General features: G+C 46.3%; 1 protein-coding gene across 25 annotated transcripts in view; it reads right to left on the reverse strand.

Moving 5' to 3' along the window:
• The window catches only part of Ank3 (ankyrin 3), a 571,679-nt gene that overhangs the window by 109,696 nt on the left and 440,706 nt on the right, over window positions 1-21,277 (reverse strand). For all 25 annotated transcript variants that reach the window (XM_060369399.1, XM_060369391.1, XM_060369385.1 and 22 more), the window contains 8 exons: window positions 19,121-19,318; window positions 17,333-17,431; window positions 16,971-17,069; window positions 9,647-9,844; window positions 8,820-8,918; window positions 4,536-4,634; window positions 4,347-4,445; window positions 3,460-3,555 (listed from right to left, as the gene is read on the reverse strand). In XM_060369399.1, the coding sequence (XP_060225382.1) occupies window positions 3,460-3,555; window positions 4,347-4,445; window positions 4,536-4,634; window positions 8,820-8,918; window positions 9,647-9,844; window positions 16,971-17,069; window positions 17,333-17,431; window positions 19,121-19,318 (987 nt within the window). The remainder of the gene's footprint in view (window positions 1-3,459; window positions 3,556-4,346; window positions 4,446-4,535; window positions 4,635-8,819; window positions 8,919-9,646; window positions 9,845-16,970; window positions 17,070-17,332; window positions 17,432-19,120; window positions 19,319-21,277) is intronic.

Here is a 21,277-nt window from a genome sequence, read left to right on the forward strand (position 1 = left end):
ATTGACCTGTAGGTAGGTATGTGTGTGGGGAATTCTCTTGACCAATGGCTGAGGTGGAAGGGTCTAGCCCACTAAGGATGGTGCCACTCCTGGGCGGTTGCTCCTGGGTTATTAAAAAAAAAAAAAAAAGTAACTAAAAAACCACTGGAGCGAGGCAGTAAGCAGAGATGGCTTGTGTTTCAGTTCCTGCTTCCGGGTTTTTGTTGTGACTTCCTGTCCTGGTTTTGTTTTGTGATGGAGTATAACCTGTCCAGAGAACAACCTTCAGGCTGAGATAACCGCTCTGACTCCAAAAGTTGCTTCTGGCCAGTGTCCTATCGCAGCAACAGAGAGCAAACTAAAACACTTACTTTGGAGCCATCAGAGGTATCCCAGGCTCGCCTTGACTTGGCTGCTCTATTCCTATATCCAGTTATTTCTCTCAGGTGTCCTGGCTCCTTTGTGCAGAGAATGGAGTTAGCAACTGATACCTGGACACTTGAAGTGCTCTGACTGTCACTTCTAGAGAAAGTGAGTATGTTAAGCGACATAAAAGAAATATGATTTCAAGGCCATTAAAGGAAGAATCATCTCTTCTGAAGATTTGCTTCTCTTGTTTGGAGGTCCCTCGTGATCTGTGACAACAGAGCTCCTCACTAACTTTCTTTCTCAGGATTGCCAAGTTGTACACTGTCTCTGTGTGGAAGAATCTGCTTAGAGAAACAATGGCTGCTGAGGCCCCAGTATCTTGCTGGACGGAGGCAGTGAGTGTGGTAGGGGTTGAGCGATGCTTTTTATTTTAAGATTGTAGATGCCAACTGAAATCTTATCACTCCCATCTAAAGGGATTTTTTATATAAGCACTAGTGCAGGGCTGAGAAGGTGGTATCTGAGTTTGCAGTGACATCTTCAGTACCAGGAGGTTGCACTAATTCCTCAGGACTGGCTTCTTTGCTGACCACCGTGACTACTTACAGTATGTTTGGGGACCACATTATCTTCCTGGGACAGTCTGGACCTTGCTCTATAAAAGTTTATCTATCTATCTATCTATCTATCTATCCATCTATCCATCTTTTATGTGCACTGGTGTTTTGCCTGCATGTACATCTGTGTGAGGGCGTCAGATCTTGGAGTTACAGAGAGTTGTGAGTTGCCATGCAGGCATTGGGAATTGAACCCGGGTCCTCCAGAAGAGCAGTCGGTGCTTTCAACCACTGAGCCATCTCTCCAGCCCCTGGCTTTTGCTTTTAACATGCCTTATCTTCTGCCATTGAAGGAAATCATCGATCGAGCTTAATGACAACATGCAAGTCAGAGGCTCCAGGCACGGACTCTGGTGGGAGCCTGCTCCTTTCCTGAAGATGCAGTGTTATGTTCTCACTCTGTAAGTCTAGCCGGTGGTGGCTATGATGTACTGAGAATCTAGCTCAGAACCTTGTCCCTGCGTTACCAACCAAGAAACATTGTCAGCCCTCCAGATTGTCTTAACCCTTTTGGTGTTTCACCTTTTAAAAATATTTTATGTGCCTGTGTGTGTGTGTGCACATGCAGAGATGGCTATGGAGTCCAGAAAAGGACACCAAATGCCCCGAAGTCAAAGTTCCTAGCTAGCAAGAGCCACCATTGTGGGCACAGGGAACTGAACTCGGATCATCTGGAAGAGTAACTAACTGCAGAGCCATCTCTCCAACCCAAAGATTTTATTTATTTAATCTCACATAAACATTGTAAAGTTGCCTAATGGGTGAAAAAGTCAATTATGATTTGTATTTTGAACTACTACACAAGTATTGTCCTCTAACACCGAAATAGCGATCTGATGTATTAATTATAATGACTCAAATATCTGTGGCATTGTGACACTTGGCTACTGTTCAACAGCTTGTTTTTCTCCCTCTCCTTTTCCCCTAGAAAAAGCTACATGGTAAATCCAGAACATATCATTTGCTAGAACACGCCAAGGCTCAAAAACAACACTGTTTGACCTTTCTCTAAGAATGTAGTAATAACCATGCATGATGGTCACACCTTTACTCTAGAGGCAGAAGCAGGCAAATCTCTGTGAGTTTGATGCCAGCCTGGCTTACATAGGCCATCTGTGTCTCACAAGAAAACAGAACACCCAATAACAAACAAACCCATAAGAACTTGATAAAGATTTTAGGTTTTAAAAGCTATTTGAACTGTTGAATGCAATTTTCCTCCTAAACTCTATGGTAATGATAGAAATAGATCCTGGTTAGTGAGCATTTTCTGTCTTGTAAATCACACAATTTCTCTCTTTTGCTCAGCAGATTTATTTTCTAGTTTCTACAGCCATATAACTCAGCTGGAACGTAGCTGCAGACAGCCTTAGCCCACGGTTTTCTATATAAAGCACTGCACAGACAAAGAAAGTCATGCACAGTAGCTATGTCTTCCTTGAGACTGAGAAGGGGTAAAATGGAAATGATGACAATAGCCTCAAAATTCACTGTCCTGACTGCTCTTAATCCCAGAGACACTAGACAGCGTTAAAATGATTTATAAATGGGTTTGTATGCACATGCATGCTTGTGTGTGTGTGTGTGTGTGTGTGTGTGTGTGTTTTAAATACATCTAGGGCTAGGGTAATAGCTCAGTGTGAACCCCCCCCCCAAAAAAAAACCCACTTGCTGCCAAGCCTGATGGGTGACCTGAGTTCTCCTCAGAACCTATGTGGTGGGAAGAGAGAAATGACCCCCACAGTTACCCTCTGACTTCCATACACATGTCATAGCATATTTGTCTCCCCAACACACACACTAAAATGTAATAAGAATTTCAAAAATGTATCTAAATCAATAGACAAATGTTTACTTTAAAATTGAAGAAAATTATTGGTTTCCCCATGAAAACCTGGACAAGTATTTAAAAAAAATAGGACTGATAAATTAAAACCAATTTTTATCTACCCATAACTTTAAGAAAATATTATGTTTGCAAAAATGACAAATATTTTAAGGATCTTACATAAAGTTTTCAAAGTCTTTGCAATGCCAAGATTAGAAAAAAAAAAAGAAAAGGACAAACTTATTTGGTAGAACGTGGATTCAAAAGCTCTTTATCCACTTACATAACTAATTTTTAAAACTTATTTTTGTGTCTGTGTGCCTATGCGTATGAGCACATGTGGGTGCAGGGCCTGTAGAGGCCAGAAGAGGGCATCAGGTCCCCTGCAGCTGGAGCTCCTGGCAGTTGTACACTGCCTAAAGTGGTGCTGGGCACGACCTCTGCACTGAGCCATCTCTTCCACTTCGTATGCAGCTATCAAAGATAGATGTTCTTAGTGTTTCAATTTTGCTCATACCAGAAATGAAGGTTTTGCTACGCTGGTAATATTTTAAAACGTGGTACTTAGCCTATGAGCGGAAGAAGAAAGAACATTCTAGAAAAGTCCAGAGAAACTTCCGTCTGGGACCCTGGCTTAGAGAGTCAGAAAGTTCTACATCTACTCACAGTGGTGGTCATGGTTTCCTCTGTCACGACCTTCAGAGTGTCAACCACTGAGATGTAGCCAAGGCGCCGGGCGATGGCCAGGGCTGTGTTCCCATTCTGAAAACAGGAAAATGTGGACAGGGTTACTCAGCCTGCAACCAATGCGAGGCCAGTGTCTCATCCCACCAACCCAACTCTCTTACAGAAAAAAGTAAATGTTACACCAGAGGCATAATTTTATAGTTTGGATCCTAAATGTCCCAAAGGCCACGTGTGTGAAGATGATGGTGCTACTGACAGGTTGGGACTGAGTGTGGGATGTTCTACCGTGAAGGGTGTGTTCTCAAAGAGCGTATTTGGGACCCCAGCCTTCTCCTGTCTCTCTTTGCTTCCTGGTAGTCATGATATGAGCTTCAACACACACTCACTCTCTGCCACAATGTCCAACCTTCCTGTAGACTCAGCATGATAGGATTAGGTGATCATGGGTTGACAACTGTGAAACTACCAGGCAAAGAAAGACTTTCCTTCCATTAAGTCGCTTGCCTCAGATAGTTTGCCACAGTGACAGAAAGAGAGCTGATAAGCATGCTTTGGAAAAGCCCAGCTCACCTGTTCCTACAGACGCACGTGGTTCTGTGACATAGAATCTGTGTGGACAGCCCCTGTGAACAATCTATACAAACAATCTTAGATACGCGCTTCTATAGGTGGCTGCGAAGTGAGTGTTTTCAGAGTGTGAAACACGGGTCTGCTACTCTCTGAACAGCTCATGACATGGTCCCTCCCGAAGGCTCTTTGTAGCTTATTCCCTGAGATGTGGATGAGCAGCTGGTGACTGATCAAAATGAGGAGACTTTGGAGCCCCTCTGTCTCCTCTGCCCCCACTGGGCTGGCCCACCGCTTACCACAGTGAGTTCATTGGGGGAGGCGCTATTCTGAAGCAAGACGTTGATGATGTGGGTGTGGCCCTGCTGGGCTGCCTGGTGCAGCGGCGTATATCCGTTCTGCAGAAGGAAGGACGGAGAAATGACACACATACTCCCTTGAACACAAACCCGGGGACTTTGCTGGAAAGAAAGGGGGAAGGCGCCTACCTTTGTTTTGGCATTAACTTTTGCAGAATGCTGCAGCAGAAAATTGACTATTTTGATGTTTCCATAGTGACAGCCCACATGGAGCGGCGTGTAACCCATCTGTAATTACATTTTATATAAAAAAGGAAACATTGTGAGTACGCTTTTAGTAACAGCTATCCTAAACGGAAGGAAAAGTATTATTTAATCTTCCTTTAGAACTGGAAAGTAGGTTTAAAAAAGAATTCTTCTCCATTAAAAAAAAACTGTCCTTTTTAGAATTAGTCTTAATATATCTGCTTGAACATAAAAATAAGTATCTAACGTTCCCTCTTACATCAGCTCCTTACTCTCGAGAGAGCTGTTCGGGACAGGAAGGAAAGGTGGAGCAATCAGCACCCTAGACAGGTGGATTCTGTAACTGGTTGGTCAGGTCAGAGAGGTTGTATAGACGGAGCAGGCTGGTGTTGATTGAATACTCTGTACTCTAACAAAATGGCTAAGTGGCAAGCTTATGGGGCATATTCCTTTGATCGCAGAGGCAGAGGCAGACAAACTGTGTGTTCCAGGCCAGCCAGGTTTGTGTAATGAGACTTCAAGAAAAAAAAAAAAAAAAAGCCTACCACAGATGATAGGCAGAGGCATAGAAACAGTCAAGATGAGGAGCCCAGTGTGCGTTCCTGGCCAAAGTATAAACTTGATCCTCGTATAGTTGCCACAGTTAAAGAAAATCTACCCACTTCCTCAGTGGAGGATGGCAGCTTAAAAACCAGTGACTGACACAAGGAACCAGTCCTTTCTTAGTCTGACACCCAGTGACTCTCAGGGACTGACCACTCATTCTCATTTTTATTCCCCCTCTGCCTATTTTTCTCTCTAAAATATGAATACGCCTATGTAAAATTTAAATTATTTAAAAAGTAACGACACTCTGGAGATGGTTCAGTTAATAAGATGGTTGTTTTGCAAACAGGAAGACTTGAGTTTAATCCCAGAATATGTGTCAAACACACACACACACACACACACACACACACACACACACACACACACACGGTCATGACACATTTGGGCTCACATATCGGATAACCTGCCTATCAGATATTTACATTATGATTCAAAACAGTAGCAAAATTATAGCTATGAAGTAGCAACGAAAAAATTTTATGGTTGGGAGTCACCACAACATGAGGAACTGCATTAAAGGGTTGCATCATCAGGAAGGCTGAGAGCCACTGGCTTGAAGGTTAGGAGAGCTAGCTCTCAGGACCCACGTGGTGACTTACACTGTCTGTAACTCCAGTTCATGGGGATCTGATGCCCTCCTCCAGCCTCTGTGGGCACTGGGCTCATGCACGGAGCACAGACATACTTGTAGGCAAAACACCTGTGCACATAAAAAGGCAAAACCTACACCACGGTTGACAGTGGAAGGTGAAAGCACATTTTAAGGCTGGAGAGATGGCTCAGCGGTTTAGAACACTGGCTACTCTTCTAAAGGATCCAGGTTCAAATCCCAGCATCCACATGGAAGTTTACAACTGTTTATAATTCCAATTCCAGGGGATCAGACACCCTCACACAGACATATGTGGAGGCAGAACACCAGTAAAAATTAAAACACCTCAAAGGACATGCTGACTGGCTCTGTGCTCCACAAACCGTCAGTGAAGCCAGACACACCGATTAGACTCTCTTGGTATGGCCACTAGAATCCCTGACCTTCTGCTTGGCCCGGAACCCTTCCTGAGTGATTGCCTGCTTGGTGGGGCTCCTCCCACTCAGTGCTAAGGAATGAGCTATGCTCAGAATGCTACAGCAGGCTTCAGTGAGTGTCCAATCAGTTCTTAGCACCATCAGTTTAGTTGTCAAAAAAAATCCACCCTTTATTAAAATTCAACGGTAAAATGGTTGAAATGTTATAGACGTTTCACTAATATAAAATATTTGAATGTTCTTCAAGTACTTAGCTTGCATGATAACATAGTATTCTCCAGTGGCTCTTGTGCCAGATGTAGCAGGTTTAGAGAGTGAATATTTAAATAACACATTTAAATATTTAAATGTATAGTTTCCCAGCTTGCCCAGGGTAAAATGCTAAGTTGTTCTAATGGACTGATAGGCTTCTATGACTGTGGTCTCTCCTTTCGTGCCCCCAACACCCTGTCTATGAACTGAGGTCCTCTCTACTATGCTGTCTTCTGAGACACTAGCCTTCCTGTCGTTTCAAAGCATTTGTTTAAAAAGTGTGTGCATGGGGCCCAGGTTCATGGTTCAGCAGGTCTGAATGACCGAACCAAGCCTGATGACCTCGGTTCAAGTTCCATCCCTGGAACTCCTGTTAGAAGAAAAGAACTGACTTCCAAGGGCCTTCTAATGTCCACATGTATGCTGAAGCAGATATCCCGTACTCACACACACGTCACGTACACAATAATAAATATTTTTTTAAATGTGTGCACAGCCAAGAAGATTCGCCTTGTACTCGCAGAGATGGGAGTTTTCATTCACAGCATTCCCAGACAAAATGGCACCATGCAAAGACAGGCCTGAAGACACACAGTTTGAGAAATTCTTTCCAGCTAGCAGCAAGAAACTCTGGAATGTGCTGGGTGCATAGTGGTCGCTACTACCATTTACGCACATCCCAGGCCCTCAGCAAACATGTTAAATCTTTGGTAAATAAGGGACTGGAAAAGGGGGCAAAAAATAAGTGAGGGCTGACTGTCATACTTGCTGAGCTGGACAGATGTATTTGTGTAAGAAAAAGTGACAGAAGCCAGGCAGGGCCACCTGTGCTTGTAATCCCAGTGCCGGGGTGGGGGAGAGGGTCAGGGATAGGTGGCTCCTGGGAGCTTGCTGGCCAGCTAGCCTAGCTGATATGGCAAGCTTCAGGTTTAGGGTGAGACCCTGCCTCAAAATTGAAATAAGGTAAGGGTACATAGAGAAGATTCTTGACTTTTCCCCCTGGCCACCACACATGAATACACAGGTGTTCAGACCCACATGTAGGAATACACCACACATGAATACCCCCCCACACACACACACAGACATACACTTGTGAGGAGCTGGCATTTCTGTGGTACCCCATCCCAGATTTTATTTAATATCACCATGTGCCTTCCATGCAGCATAACTCAACTATAGAATGAAATCCCCACTTACTGTTTCCTCTGCATAGCCCTGGCTGCCCTGGAACTCATTCTGTATAGATTGGGCTGGCCTCGAACTCACAGAGGCCCATCTGCATCTGCCTCCCCAGGGCGGAGATTAAAGGCGTTTGCCGCCATCACCCTCTTTGTACCTCCGCCCACAACTACAGCTTCTGCCCTGTTCAAAGACTGTTTGCTAATTTAACCAGGTGCTGAGGAGTCTTTTATTATTGTCACAGCTAGCTGCTTAATACTCCTTAATATTATTCCAGGGGCTAGTTACATGCTTGTGTAACATGTGCAAGGCACTGGGTTTGAGCCCAGAACTTCCAAAATAAATAAGTGAAGGAATAAGTAAAAGAATGCTATTTGAGAATGTGGTTCAAAAAGATCCATAGAATACTGAAAATACTTTATAAATAGCCTTTTAAATTAAAAAAAAAAATTATTTATTTAGTGTGTGTGTGTGTATGTGTGTGTTCACCAACCCTGTGTATAGGGCAGTGAGCTGCTCTTGCCTCAAGCCTCCTCCTGATCCTCCTCGGAACTATTCATTTCTTTGAACTGGGGTTTCACATGTGGAAGACTCAGCATAGAAACTCACTATGTAGTGCTGGCTGCCCTTAACTTTATGGCACTCCTCCTGCCTCAGCTTACCAAGTGCTGAGCTTACAGGGGTGTGCCGCCATGCCCAGCTCAGTACCCTTTCCCTGTAATAAACTGACATGTATTGAGGGAGAATGGGTGTGTAGTGGCACAGCTCTAATGCCAGCTTTTCGAAGGCGAGGCAGGTGAATCCGTGCATTTGAGGCCAGCCTGTCCGATTTTAAGACAGCCAGACCCTGTCTCAAATGTTCAGGGAAAAGAGATACATATGAATTTTTTTTTTTTTTTTTCACTAACAAAACCTACAGCAGTTTGCCCTGTCCCCCAGAGCAGATCTGTGACAGGATTGCTGGTGATGATATACGAGACTGACATGCTGCTAGAACACAACTTGGGCCAATAGGGATGAGAGTGTCTGAGCTGCCATCACCAGAGGCTCTGGCCTGCCAACGAAAGTGCTGTCTGAGGCTGACAGGATCGGGGCGGTTTTCCGCCTGTGCCACGGCTGCAGCTTTCCTACTGAGGTCAGTCACTCGAGACGTACCTTCGTCTGCGCATCCACGTGGGCCCCTTGGTTGACGAGGACTTCGGCCACATTCACTCTGTCCTCTTGAGCAGCCAGATGGAGTGGCGTGAGGCCGCTCTGCAAGAGATTCCAAAAGCGTGGCTGTCACTCGTGGCAAGGGGTGAGCACACGCATGTGGCTGTGTGTGAGATTTGGTTGTGAATTCTAGGAGAGTAGCTATGACTCGTTAAAAAATAAAAATCTACAGAGTAAGGGCATGGGCCACTCTGTATGAGCCCTATGTCAGCACTGCTGACCACAGGCTTCATAAACATAGTCCGGGTGTACCCCAGAGTAGCGGGGGTGCTCACCGCTCAGGACTGTGACATTTGATCCATCTGGGCTCCCTTTCCTTCTCCCTCACTTTTTTGTAGTGGTATTTTTAAAGCCAAGAGGGGTGATTATACTGTCTTCCCCCAAGATATGTGGGTGATCACCACTAAACTTCAGAGACTCTAAAAACAAAACCACACCACCACACCGGAATTTTAACATGTTATCAGTGGTGTTCACTTCAGAAAAAAAAAAAATCAGTGATAGTTAATGAATCACATACACAGTGTGCAGTGTTACACGATGGCAGTGTTCTTGATCTACTAGTGAACTTGTGTGACCCGGTTCTCTCATGGGTTTTCAGGACTGAACGCAAGCCATCAGCCAGGTCAGCAAACACCTTAACCTGCTGAGCCATCTTGCCAGCTTTGCATATGTTCTCCGAACCGAACATTTGGCTCAACTTTTAGGCTTTTCCGAGGCTTTGATTTCTGCGGTAGGTATGCTTTGTAGAAGAACGGGAAGAGAGTTACCTTATTGCTCAGGTTCACGTTCGCGTTTCTGCTGAGGAGCAGCGACACCATGTCCACGTGCCCTTCCTGAGCTGCAAGATGGACGGAAGCAATCCCTTGCCGGGTAACTGCATTCGCATCAGCACCATACTCCAGCAGAGAAGTCGCTATGTCCATCTGGTTCTTCTTGGCAGCGATGTGCAGCGGTGTGTAACCATTCTGTCAAAACCAATCACTCAGTCATGTCTAGTGCCAAGACAAAAATGTGTACAGTGCATTTTCAAACAGTATGCTTCCCTTTCTAGTGAATCTCTAACTGTGCAAAGAACAAACAAACAAAACAAAAAACAAGAAAGCGTGATGAAGTGAAGAAATGATACGACACCAAATAGTATTATGAAGGCAGTTTTGAGTAGGAGAAACTGCCATTTAAAATAACTGAGTCGACACACTGTTGGTTTCTGAAAAGGCCACCTGTGATAGTAGGTGCTCAAGACATATTACTGTATTTCAACTGGCGCTAGAGGAATAAGTCATATGTTATCCAGGGGCCATGCTCAGAGGCATTCAAAATTCCATTCTTAAAATTGGTTTAGTGTCAGTTTGTTTTGGTTTGAAAGGTGTCCCCAGTCTTCACGTGCTGGAAACTCTGCCCCAAGAGCAATGGTGCTGGGAACCCATAAGGGACGGTGAGGATACAAGAGGACTTGCCCTCCAACAATGCTCTCAAAAGCTGAGGTGGAGAGACGGGGCTGTGCAGGGAGTGGATCGTAGAGGGGGTGGGCTGTGGAGAGAGAGGTTATGAATAGAGTGCTTTGCAGAGGGCGTGGCCTCTGGAGAGAGAGAGCGCTGTGGACATGGATGGAGTGCTTTGAGGAGGGAGTGGGCTCTGGAGGGAATCCACTTCTGAGAAGACAAGATTAATTCCGGGCCACCCTCTCTCTTGGCCCTTCCACTTCCTGCTATGGGATGACATAGCAATGAGGCCCTTGCAGGATGGGAACTCCTCAGTCTTGGCCTTCCCAACCTCTAGAACAGTGAGAAATCCCATGTCTTATCACTGTGCCTTCTGAGCTGCGCCAGGAGAACGAAGAGGCCACCAGCTGCCGGCGAATTGCAGTCTTTAATCTCTGTGGGAGCTGTTTCTCTCTCATCGATTCAGAATAGTCTGACGGTATTTGAGAGCCAGCCCCATCACCCCGCAGGTGACTGGACAGATTATTGTTTCTGGTTTCCCTGGCTTACTTCGCCCTACCACGAATGCTTTCCCACAGCCTGCTTGTGAAGACAGTGCGTAGCAGTTGAAATCTCAACTCAAGGCCCACCCCCTCAGGGAAGTCAGCTCCCTCTTTTCACCTCTGGATTTCCAACACCCAGCAACCACTTTGTCTCTCACTCCAGTACCGGACATTTAGCCCTCATTCTCTTATTTACATATTTATCTCTTCTTACTGCGGTTGGAAGCTATTGAGGGGCACAGGTTTTGGTGTCCTCATGGATGTCTCAAATTAATGGGCACAAGTCAATTAAATAAAGAAAGGGGTCTCCACAGTTAAGAGTCAGATGCTCTGACCCTCTCAAGAACACTCAGCCATTCTTCCCTCGGTGGCTTTCCCCAACTGATAAAGCTGTGGATAAAGTTCCCTGCTAATTAGTTGGGCCTTGGGAGCCTTGAGTGTCTGACCTGAGAAATTGCTTTCTGGGATTTTGCCATCCAGGAGAAATTCAAGATTGCACCCTGATAGGAACATGAACTTGACCATAGCAAGTGGAAGGTGCAATGTGGAAACGTTACTTCTAGGCTCCTCCGACTGGCTAAGCCAGGGCAGAAGGTGGTTTTATATTACTATTTTTAGGCTTGACCTATGCCATGTGGAAACACCAGCTTACCCTGAGAAGCCTTTGGCCCTCTGATCAAATGCTTAGACACACTCTTTAGAGACCTAAGCCTCTGAAGCCCAGCAGAACACTGGATTTGTCCAAGGCTACAGTGTAAGACATGAGGGCAGGGGACAGCTCATCACATTCTGTTGTTCCATAAAAGGGAAAAATTCACAAGAGACACTAACAGAGGAAAGCCTAACACTAATGGTATGGGCAGTAAAGACGGGAGAAGTCCTTGTCCTTATCTTCTGTGCTTTTACTTTTACAAGGGACAAAACATTCAGCTGAGCTGGGTGTGGTGTTGCATGCTTGTAATTCTAGACTTTGGGAAGCTAGGGCCTTCCTGGGCTACATGGTGAGACCCTATCTCAAAACCAACCAAACACCACCAATAAAAGAGGAAAGAAAAGATCACAACTTAGTCACTTTTCAGCCCTAACCAGGGCAGGGCGGTCTGCTCTCCTTTCAGACATGACAATCTTGCTCTGTTCTACCACATCCCACAAATTCTAGGCCCCCATGAAGCAATTATCAAAAAAAGCTCTAGCATCTCTGCAATGTGTGTCAGGTGTAAACAAGATCCGTGTTATACTTTATAGTTCTCAAACATCCTGATGCTGTGACCCTTTAACGCAGTTCCTCATGTGGTGACCCCAAACCATAGAATGATTTCACTGCTACTTCGTAACTGTCATTTTGCTACTGTTAGGAACTGAAATGTAAATATCTGTGTTTTCTGATGATCTTAGGCGACCCCTGTGAAAAGGTCATTTGACCCCAAGTGGGGCGTGCCCCGTAGGCTGGCAACCACTGCTTTAGATGTTCATCCTGGCTCCTTGTGAGGTACAAATTACACTCTAAGGTAAGAGAACCACAATGGTTTCAGAAACTCTCAGGGAACACTTTCAGGAAGGGAGAAAGAATTTATCCAGAGGCCCACAATACAATTCTTAACCTCCTACGTGCTGCTTACAGGAAAACAGAATGCTACTTAATTCCTATACTCAAGGAAGATATTTTAATTTGATAAACCAACCGGGGAGAATCAATTATAGAATAATCTTAAAAAAAATCTTTTTTTCAGAAAAGATTTTAGTTATGCGAATGTGTGAGCACAGGTGCCCACAGAGGCTGAAAGCCATGGAGGATCTGCTGGACCTAGAGTTATGAGGGGGCTGAGTTTCCTGGTGAGGGTTCGAGGACACAAACTGTAGCCTCTGCAAGAGCAGTTTGCTTTTAACCACTGAAGCACCTCTCCAGCCCAATCATAAGTAAACTTACACCTCTACTTTTTCACACTCTTAAAAAAATTTATTTTTATTGTATATGTATCTGGTTTTCTGCACACATATATGTGTGTGTACCATGCACATGCCTGGTGCCCTCAGAGGCCGGAAAGGGGCATTGATCCCTGAAACCAGAGTTATAGGTGGTTTTTAGCTGCCATGTGGGCACTGAGAATTGAGCCCTGATCCTTCCCAAGAGTACAAAGTGTTCCTGCCTGCTAAGCCATCTCTCTCGCCCCACTTGCCCGCATTCTTGTTGAAGACAAAATAGCTGTCCTATGAACCTATCTAAGCATACCACACTAAAAACAGTTCTGAAAAGCAATAGATGGTACTGTCCCAGTTGACGTTGCCGCCAAGCCTGTATACACACACACACACACACACACACACACACACACACACAGCTATGTAAAATGAGGAAGGTCCTAACGCTTTACAGAAGTGTGAGCTAGTAGTCCAGGCTCAGTGCTGCGTTCTAGTTAACCTCTTGATTTTGCCAGCAACCAAGCCAAGCTTCTTTCTAACCTAGCATCCTGTCTCTGGAGACATGCGGTGGAAACGGATCTCAGCATCCCATTATCGCTTAGCATATGTACTTTTTAGCAACCTGCTCGCCGAAAGTCGTGAATCATGCTTCTAGGACGCGTGTAATGTACTGGCGATTTTGAAAAGGGGTAAAGAAGAGGGGCACGCATAGAGGATACGGCTGCAGCGCCTTCCGAAGCTCTGTCTACTGGAATTCAGAAACTGAACTTGGAGTAAAAGCCATAGAGGCTGTTTGCCCACCCAAAAACTACATTTCCCAGGATATCTTGCACCTAGATGTGGCCAATGAGGTATCAAGATTAGAGGTGGGTGGAGTTTCTGGGGAAGCCTTGCAGTCTCTGGGATTTACTGCTACTTTAAAGAGGCAGAACTAAGCTTTGTGTTTGTTGCCTTGGCGACCGGAGAAAGAGCTCAGCTGTCCAAACCTCTGCCTGGAGGATTGTTCCCCTAGCAGATAAAACCAGCCCGTAACTGAGATAACCGTTCTGCTTAGGATCAAAGCGTACAAAGCCCCTGGCTAGGGGATGTCGGGAAATAAACACTAAACGTGAAGCGATCAATGCCCCATTAGGAAAGTTGGTGCTTAACTGACTGCGGCCTCAGGCTAATGGGACATAATAGAGTTATTACTTACCAGCCTGCTCTTCAACTTCTGTTCAATACTTTGTAAATTTGGAAACTTTCATCCTAAATTTTGTTTGATAGATGCAAAGCTTGATACTGACGGCTTGCTATTTCATTTGTTTTATTTATTTTATTTTATTGAAATAGGCATTCCAGGCTGGCCTTATACTCCACTGTGTGCCCAAGGGTAGGGAAGTCTTGAACTTCTCATCCTCCTGCCTCCATCTCCAGAGTGCTGGCATTACAGGTGTACATTACTGGACTTGGTTTATGTGTGCTTCAGATTGAGTCCAGGGCTGTGTGCGTGGTAGAGGCAAGCACTCTACTACTGAGCCACGCCCTGAGTCTCTGACCTGTTTATTTATGAACATTAAAAAAAAAAAAAAAAGACCGGTCAGCTAGGTGTGGTGGCGTATGCCTTTAATCCCAGCACTCAGGAGGCAGAGGCAGGTGAATCTATATGAGTTCAAGGCCAGCCTAGTCTACAGAGCTGAGTTCCAGGGCAAGCCAAGGCTACACAGAGAAGCCCTGTCTCAGAAGCAAAAACAAACAAACAAAAAAGGGCTAGACTCATTTTTTTCCCCCACATATCATTCTGTAAACTACTGCTCCTTCTAGCCTGGTTAGCACTAGTGTGGCAGGATTATTACCCCCATGTGAGAACTGCATTCATTCCCTACCAAGACTCTGGGGCTGCTTAGAAACACAGGCCCACAGGCAAGAGGGCCTTGTCTTTTCCATTGCTGTGAAGAGGCCATGGCCAAGGCAATTTATCCTCTTTCCTTCTCTGTCTTAATGGGACCTTCCCCTTCCTAAAAAAACCCAACCAACCAATAACAACAAACCTGAAAACAACCCAGGTGTCCTTTCCTTTTCAAGGCTGAACAACCTCGCATGTGTGAATACGGCCTACATTTTCTTTACTCAAGTGTACGCTCACGGATGCTGGACTTCCTCACCCTGTGGGCTGTTAGACTAAAGGTTCTTCTAAAGCTATTTATTTATTGTTTTTGTCAGAACACCGCCCAAGGATGGAGTTTTGTGAGGGGGATTTTGAGTGTTTCTGAGAAAACTCCAAGAAAACAAGACAAGAGTCTTGTGACCCCAGCTTCTTCAAAAACGTGGAACTGTTCTTGGGAAGCGCTTCCGCGCCCCTCCTAGGTGCAGCAGATAGGGGTAAGTTCGCTTCAGATTATCTGTTACCACTGGCTGTTGTTGTTTGTTTATATACACCTCTATGGAAAAAATGAGTTCTTGTCATATGTGGCTTGTTCACCACGAGTAGCTTACGCGTGTGATGAGACGCTTTCCTCCCGTGACTCTTAAAAATCTTACAAATTGTCTGATGTTCTGAACAAAGTTGGCTATTGCACCAGACTTCAGTCTGCCTCGCTTTCGGGCTCGTCTCTCCCAGGTTCACACTGCCAACGAAGGCAGTAAAGAGGTGCTTTGTTCGTTTGGTTGCTTTCTGCAAAGGCATGGCAGGGAAACCTTTCTTCACCACAGAGCCAATGCCAGGGTTGATACTCTGGGGGAAAGTATTTAGAATTTGATTTCTGAGCATATTTCACCGAGGAGAGCAAATGGCCTCAGAATGCAGGAAGGAGGATCTGTGGAGTGAGGGGTGGGGTGTCAGGCAAGGACACTGGGTGCCTAACCTATGACTGTGGAAACTTTGTGGTAAAAAGAGAGAACCAACTCGTGCAAATTATCCTCTGATCCCCACAGGTGTACACACACACACACACACACACACACACACACACACACACACGGAAACAACACAAACAACAACAGCAACATCCTTGCTCACAGGAAGTGTCTAGAACATTCTCTCTTACAGCACCATGACCTGGAACAGGCCGGGCTCACCGACCTTGTGTGTGAGGGATCTGACATGACACTAAGCAAGACTCAAGGCCAGGCTCAGAAGCAGCAGGGACACCGAAGGGCCCTTCAACCAATAAAACACACTAAGAGGATCAGAAAAGAGGTTCTGGTTCCTGCTGGTTCAGTGTTGTGTCACAGCCACCCGCTTAGCGACTAGACGTGTCCTTGGCCAGTGGAACTCTGTAAGTGCCTCTTTAAGGAGGCTGCATTGTGGCACTCCACGTCAGAATGCCGGGGCAACGCCACTGCCGGATACACTACACTTTGTGTTTTCTTCTCAGAAATCTAGGATGTCTACTGGGCAAAAATTTCCCCCATAACAAGACTAACATTACAGTGCCCTTAACGGTAATAAAAACCCACACGGGAGACCCTGTAGGCTGCTCTGTGGAGCATGAAGCACTTGCAGGCAGTTCTTTTCTGGCCAAGAAAATGTAATATGTGGTTTTATAAAATTTGATGTATGCTCGCGTGTATACATGTATGCGTGCATGTATGTGGCATGCACATGGGAGTTTGTAGGCCAGAGGCTGATGTTGGGTGTCTTTATCAATTGCTTTTCTACTTTGCCTTTTGAGACAGGGTCTCTTACCGAATCTGTAGCTTGATGATCAGACTAGCCCAGCTGCCAGCAATCACCACCCATCCTTCTGTCTCTGCCACAGAGGCTCTGGGACTTTGGGTATGTGCCTCCATGCCTGGCTTTTTGTGTGGGTGCTGGGTATCTGGACTCAGGCACGTAAGCTCATATAGCAAGCCCTTGACCAAACTCAGATGTCTCCTGGGTCTCACAAGTCAGAGCTTCTCATTGCTTTAGGCTCTGTGCATGTTTTCAGTCTGGCTGAAGAGTATTCCAGCTTCCTTCCCTCCTCATCTTCTAGGATGCCCTGGAGCTCCCAAGGAAATCAGCTGACAAGTATGTATTTACTGGGCGTCTACCACACGAGGTGACTAAATGGGGGAGGCCTACACCTTCCTGGCAATTCTTGCCCTTAGATTTTACAAGCCACGCCTAAGCAACGAGGACGCTACAGAATTAGCAGGAGGGGATGCCAGTGTAGAGACAGACGGACGACGCACACCCGGTTCCTGGGTCGTGAGGTTACAGGTACCTTTGCGGCTGCGTGGGGGGAGGCTCCCTGGTCCAAAAGCAGAAGGGCCACTTTCTGATTATCGTAATGTGCCGCTACATGCAGTGGAGTTAGCCCGCTCTGAAAACACATGCAGAGACAACAATCAGGGTCAAAGGTGTCTTAGTAGGAGGTTCTTAGGTTTAGGAAATGGGATTAGACTGGCTATAACAGACAGCACCCTTCACAATCAGGTTTCCATTCTTTGGGGAACCCTGTAATGAAACTTCAGTAAGGCTTAGCTACCATCAGAGTGGCTGTGGGTTTGGGGGGGGGGCGTATTAGCAAGTGCTGGTTTGTTACTGTGGAAGTGGCCTGCCGCAGGGTGGCTGATGACGTCATACCTTCCCAGCCGCATCGGGAGACGCACTCTTCTGCAGCAGGAGATTGGCTACTTCAAGCTTTCCATATTTCGCAGCCACGTGGAGAGGAGTGAATCCCTTCTGAGGAGGGAAATGGAAAAACATCACGAGTGGAAGTGACACGTGGCCGGGCTTCTTGGGGCTGATGGCTTGTGCTATGGATGAAGATGAGTTTCGTGTGTGTGTGTGTGTGTGTGTGTGTGTGTGTGTGTGTGCACACGCGTAAGGTCCTAGGTAGCACATAACACCTGAAGACTCCTGTCGTCCATAGGGACAAGCAGACTATATCTACCATGTGTGTCTAACCTGCAGCCTGTGAGACCACAGGTGTCTCACGATAGCTGTGCTTGTGGCCTAACACAGTTTTAACCACAGGTTTGTGTAACACTGTCAAAAGGTTGGACACCTCTAAAGACGGAGAGAATATTCTCCCCTCTGCTGACCAAACCACGCCAGTTACTTGTTTGGGTCTGCCCAGGATGACACTGATAAGCCAGATCTGGACATTATTCCAGGGCCATTTGAGGGTGTCATACTGTGGGAAGAATGGCCTACACCATATCCCACTGTAGGCCCGTGTGGGTGTGCCTGGGAAACCCCATTGTTAGTCTGGACCCTCTGTGGCCTTCCGTCAGCAGAGGCCACGTCCCTTTTCCTTTTTGTCTGCTTCCCCACAAATGCATGCAAAGCCTTGTCTCGTGCCTCCGCCTCCAGGAGCAGCTAGAAGTCCTTTCATCCTTGCTACCTGGGGTGAACTGAGTAATAACACATGCAAGGGCGAGAAGCTTAGAGTTCCTGGCTGTTCTCCCATGATTTCAGAGCCTGAAAAGGGTCTTGGTATCCACAAGCCAGTCAACACATATTGAAGAGGGTCCCCACCCTTCATAAGGGAGGGATTGGAGCATGACCAACATCGACTGTCTCACAAGACTACTGCTAACTAGAGGTAGTGGGCAGCTAGGATGTAGGAGGGCGAGGGGTAACCTATGACCTCCATCACCCACTATTCTGTTTCACATTCAAAATTATATCCAGGAACTTGTGACTTGACTCTCCCAAAGAGCCCAAGGAATCATGGGAGATGAAGTTTGGGGTAGGCACTATTTATTCAGGTTTTTTTTTTTCCCCTGCAAGTATAATCTGTATAATCATTTTTTGCTTTGTATCAATTATATGCTAGCCCTTCTTATCCATAGCCAGAAAAGAGACCACAGCACCCATCACTTCTCTCTCAGGACATGCCATCAGCCAATCTGTTTTGCTATTACACTTGTTACGTCCATGGAGCTCTCATAAAAATTAGGTAAAAGGCAAACAGGTCAGTTTTGCTTCCCGTGTGCACATTAGAGCCATGAGAGGATATTACTTGAAGACACCAGAGATGAATGCATCAAACGGTCATTAGTCAGTCAACTATAACAAAGGAAATCATCAGGTGTGTTTCAAACTGCCATTTAAGCCTCTCAGGTAATTTGCAAACAAACAAAAAAACAACAACCCCCCAAAAAAAACTCTTATTCTAGATATCATTAAGATATCCTCAGAAGACAACATACTGAGAAACTTGAGAGCAAAAGAAAACTCTTCAAGTATGAATAGCTACCTTCCGTGCTGAGCATGAGCAAGGTGTTACTGGCCAGGGCTATGACTAGCCTGGGGATCCAACACACAGGAGATCCAGAACCACAGTCTCTTAACCCATCCCAGTGTGAGAGACTCTGAGAAGGGTGTGCTTGGGCGGGCGGGAGGGGGGAGGGCAAGCCGTCATACCTTTGTTGTTATGGATAAAGATGCTCCGTGATCCAGAAGGAATGCAGCTACGTCCTCGTGCCCTTCTCGGGCGGAGAGGTGAAGGGGGGTGTACCCAGAAGTTGTTGCCGCGTTGGGGGACGCTCCTTGCTGGAGCAGCTGTTGCACTATGTCAGCCTTCCCCAGTCGGGCCGAGATGTGGAGTGGGGTCTGGTCATCCTGGACGCAAGGTAGAGACACAAGGCTCGTGAGCTCACAAGGCAATGATACCATGGAAAGAATGTAGGGGACGTTAGCTGCCCCGGGGCTGAGGCATGGGAAACTAATTCAATGTTAAAGGGAACCTCGTGTCTTCTTTTTTCTACAAGGTGTGCAGACGTGGGGATGGAATATCTTAAGACCCTTGTGCTGACCTACTTGTGTGAGAGCATCAAAGGCAGTTCTACCTGCACCTGAGCTCTTCCTCACCCTCTTGAGAGCATCAGTCTTAATCTATAGCGAGTCTTTGGGGGGGGGCGTTGTGTGGAGAGGGGGTATGAGAACAAATCTGAGTGGACTTGGCATGCCTGGGAGTTGTATTTACTTCTCCCAGCCATCCCAACATGACTTCGTTGCTTCGTTAGCACCACCTTTTCACAGGGTCAAGAGTTAGGGAGTGTGGAACAGGGCCATGCAGGCAGCGGTCCCGCCTCTGGGGTGTGTCAGATTGTGTAACCTGGCGGCGAGGGCTGCATTTGCCTATACTAAAGGGCTAACTTACCAGTTTCCCTTCAAGGCATGAAGCATGAACTGAGCCCTGCCCCTGAGACAAGTGGGAGGGCCACCCTTCCCTAACCTGACCAGATGGGTGGCTCTCCACCTTCCCAAATGCCCCACGTCATTCCTCCAAGTGAAACACCCACTAAAATGCGTCAGTTTCTTTAAGCACCTCTGGTAGGAGAGGTAGAGGGAAGGGTAGAACAGCACGTGGGTATTTCTTTGCTCAAAGGGAGAGAGATCAGAGAGGGGACACAACCAGTGGGGAGCTTAGACGAAGCGCTGTCCGTTAGTGTCCCTAACTGACAGAGTGTTTGAGCACTCACTCCCTGGCCAGTGCCGCTCTCTGGGAAGGTCATGGAACCTTTAGGAACTGGAGCCTCACTGGGGAACGTGGGTCACTGGGGTTCGGGCCTGAGGTTTGATGGTCCAACTTCCTCTCTATTCTCTGCTTCCTGACCGCAGACGCATGACCAGCTGACTTCCTGCCCCCATGCTGTGTCTTCCCCAGCAATAAGGGATAACTCCCTTGAGCCATCAGTCAGAATAAACGATTGCTCCCTTAAAGTGCTTCTCTTCAGACATTTGGGCACGGCAACGAGAAAAAGTGACTAACAGGAGCAATAAGAGGGGCTGCCAAGGGGCCATGACAAGCAGGAGGAATCTAACGGCTCACGGCCCCCTGTCATGGCTGCATCAACCCCAGAACCTCGCTGCCATCCGTTTCTCAGGCTCTCTTTGAAGCATCCCACCTATATGAACTCAGACATCTTTACCCTCTGTTTCCCCTGAGAACTCTTTGATTGTGGATCGCAAACCGTAGGAGGTTCCTAACCCAACAAGAGGCCACAGACCCTCAGTAACTAAAAATGAATTTAAAGCCTCCGGCATGTGAGGGGTTTCTGTCAGCGCCTGCTGGTGCCCATTTGAGAGCCTCGTTGTGTCTTTGATTCTGAATATGAAACGTGAACACGTTATGCTGCACCTGTCAGGCAACCTGTCAGGCAACATCAACAAACTCGGCCTAAATATCCTGACTCAGATTCGACGCCATTGTACGACATGAACCGCAGCGTTTTTCACTGCACACACAATGTTTCCTGCTCTTAGGGAAGCATCCTGGCTTAATTAATTGAAAGCAAATACTTTTAATATTTTCCTATTGACATTCCGAAACACATAAATACCATGTGAATGTATCTGTGGCCTGGTCTGTGGCAGAGCGTTGGTTTTAAAATTACTGATTGAGTGGCTGACTTGAGTTTCCCAATCACTAGCTGAATCTGGGCTCGTTGAGGGCAAGATTTCTAACAATTTTTGTGAAATGCCCCCCTCAATCTTTTATAGCACATGCTTATGCAAGGCGGTGGTGTCAGCGTTGGCGATTATGAAATCAAAGTAGGGATGAACTCTGAAAAGCTT

The sequence above is a fragment of the Meriones unguiculatus genome, chromosome 16, assembly GCF_030254825.1.
Source record: "Meriones unguiculatus strain TT.TT164.6M chromosome 16, Bangor_MerUng_6.1, whole genome shotgun sequence".
NCBI lineage: Eukaryota > Metazoa > Chordata > Mammalia > Rodentia > Muridae > Meriones > Meriones unguiculatus.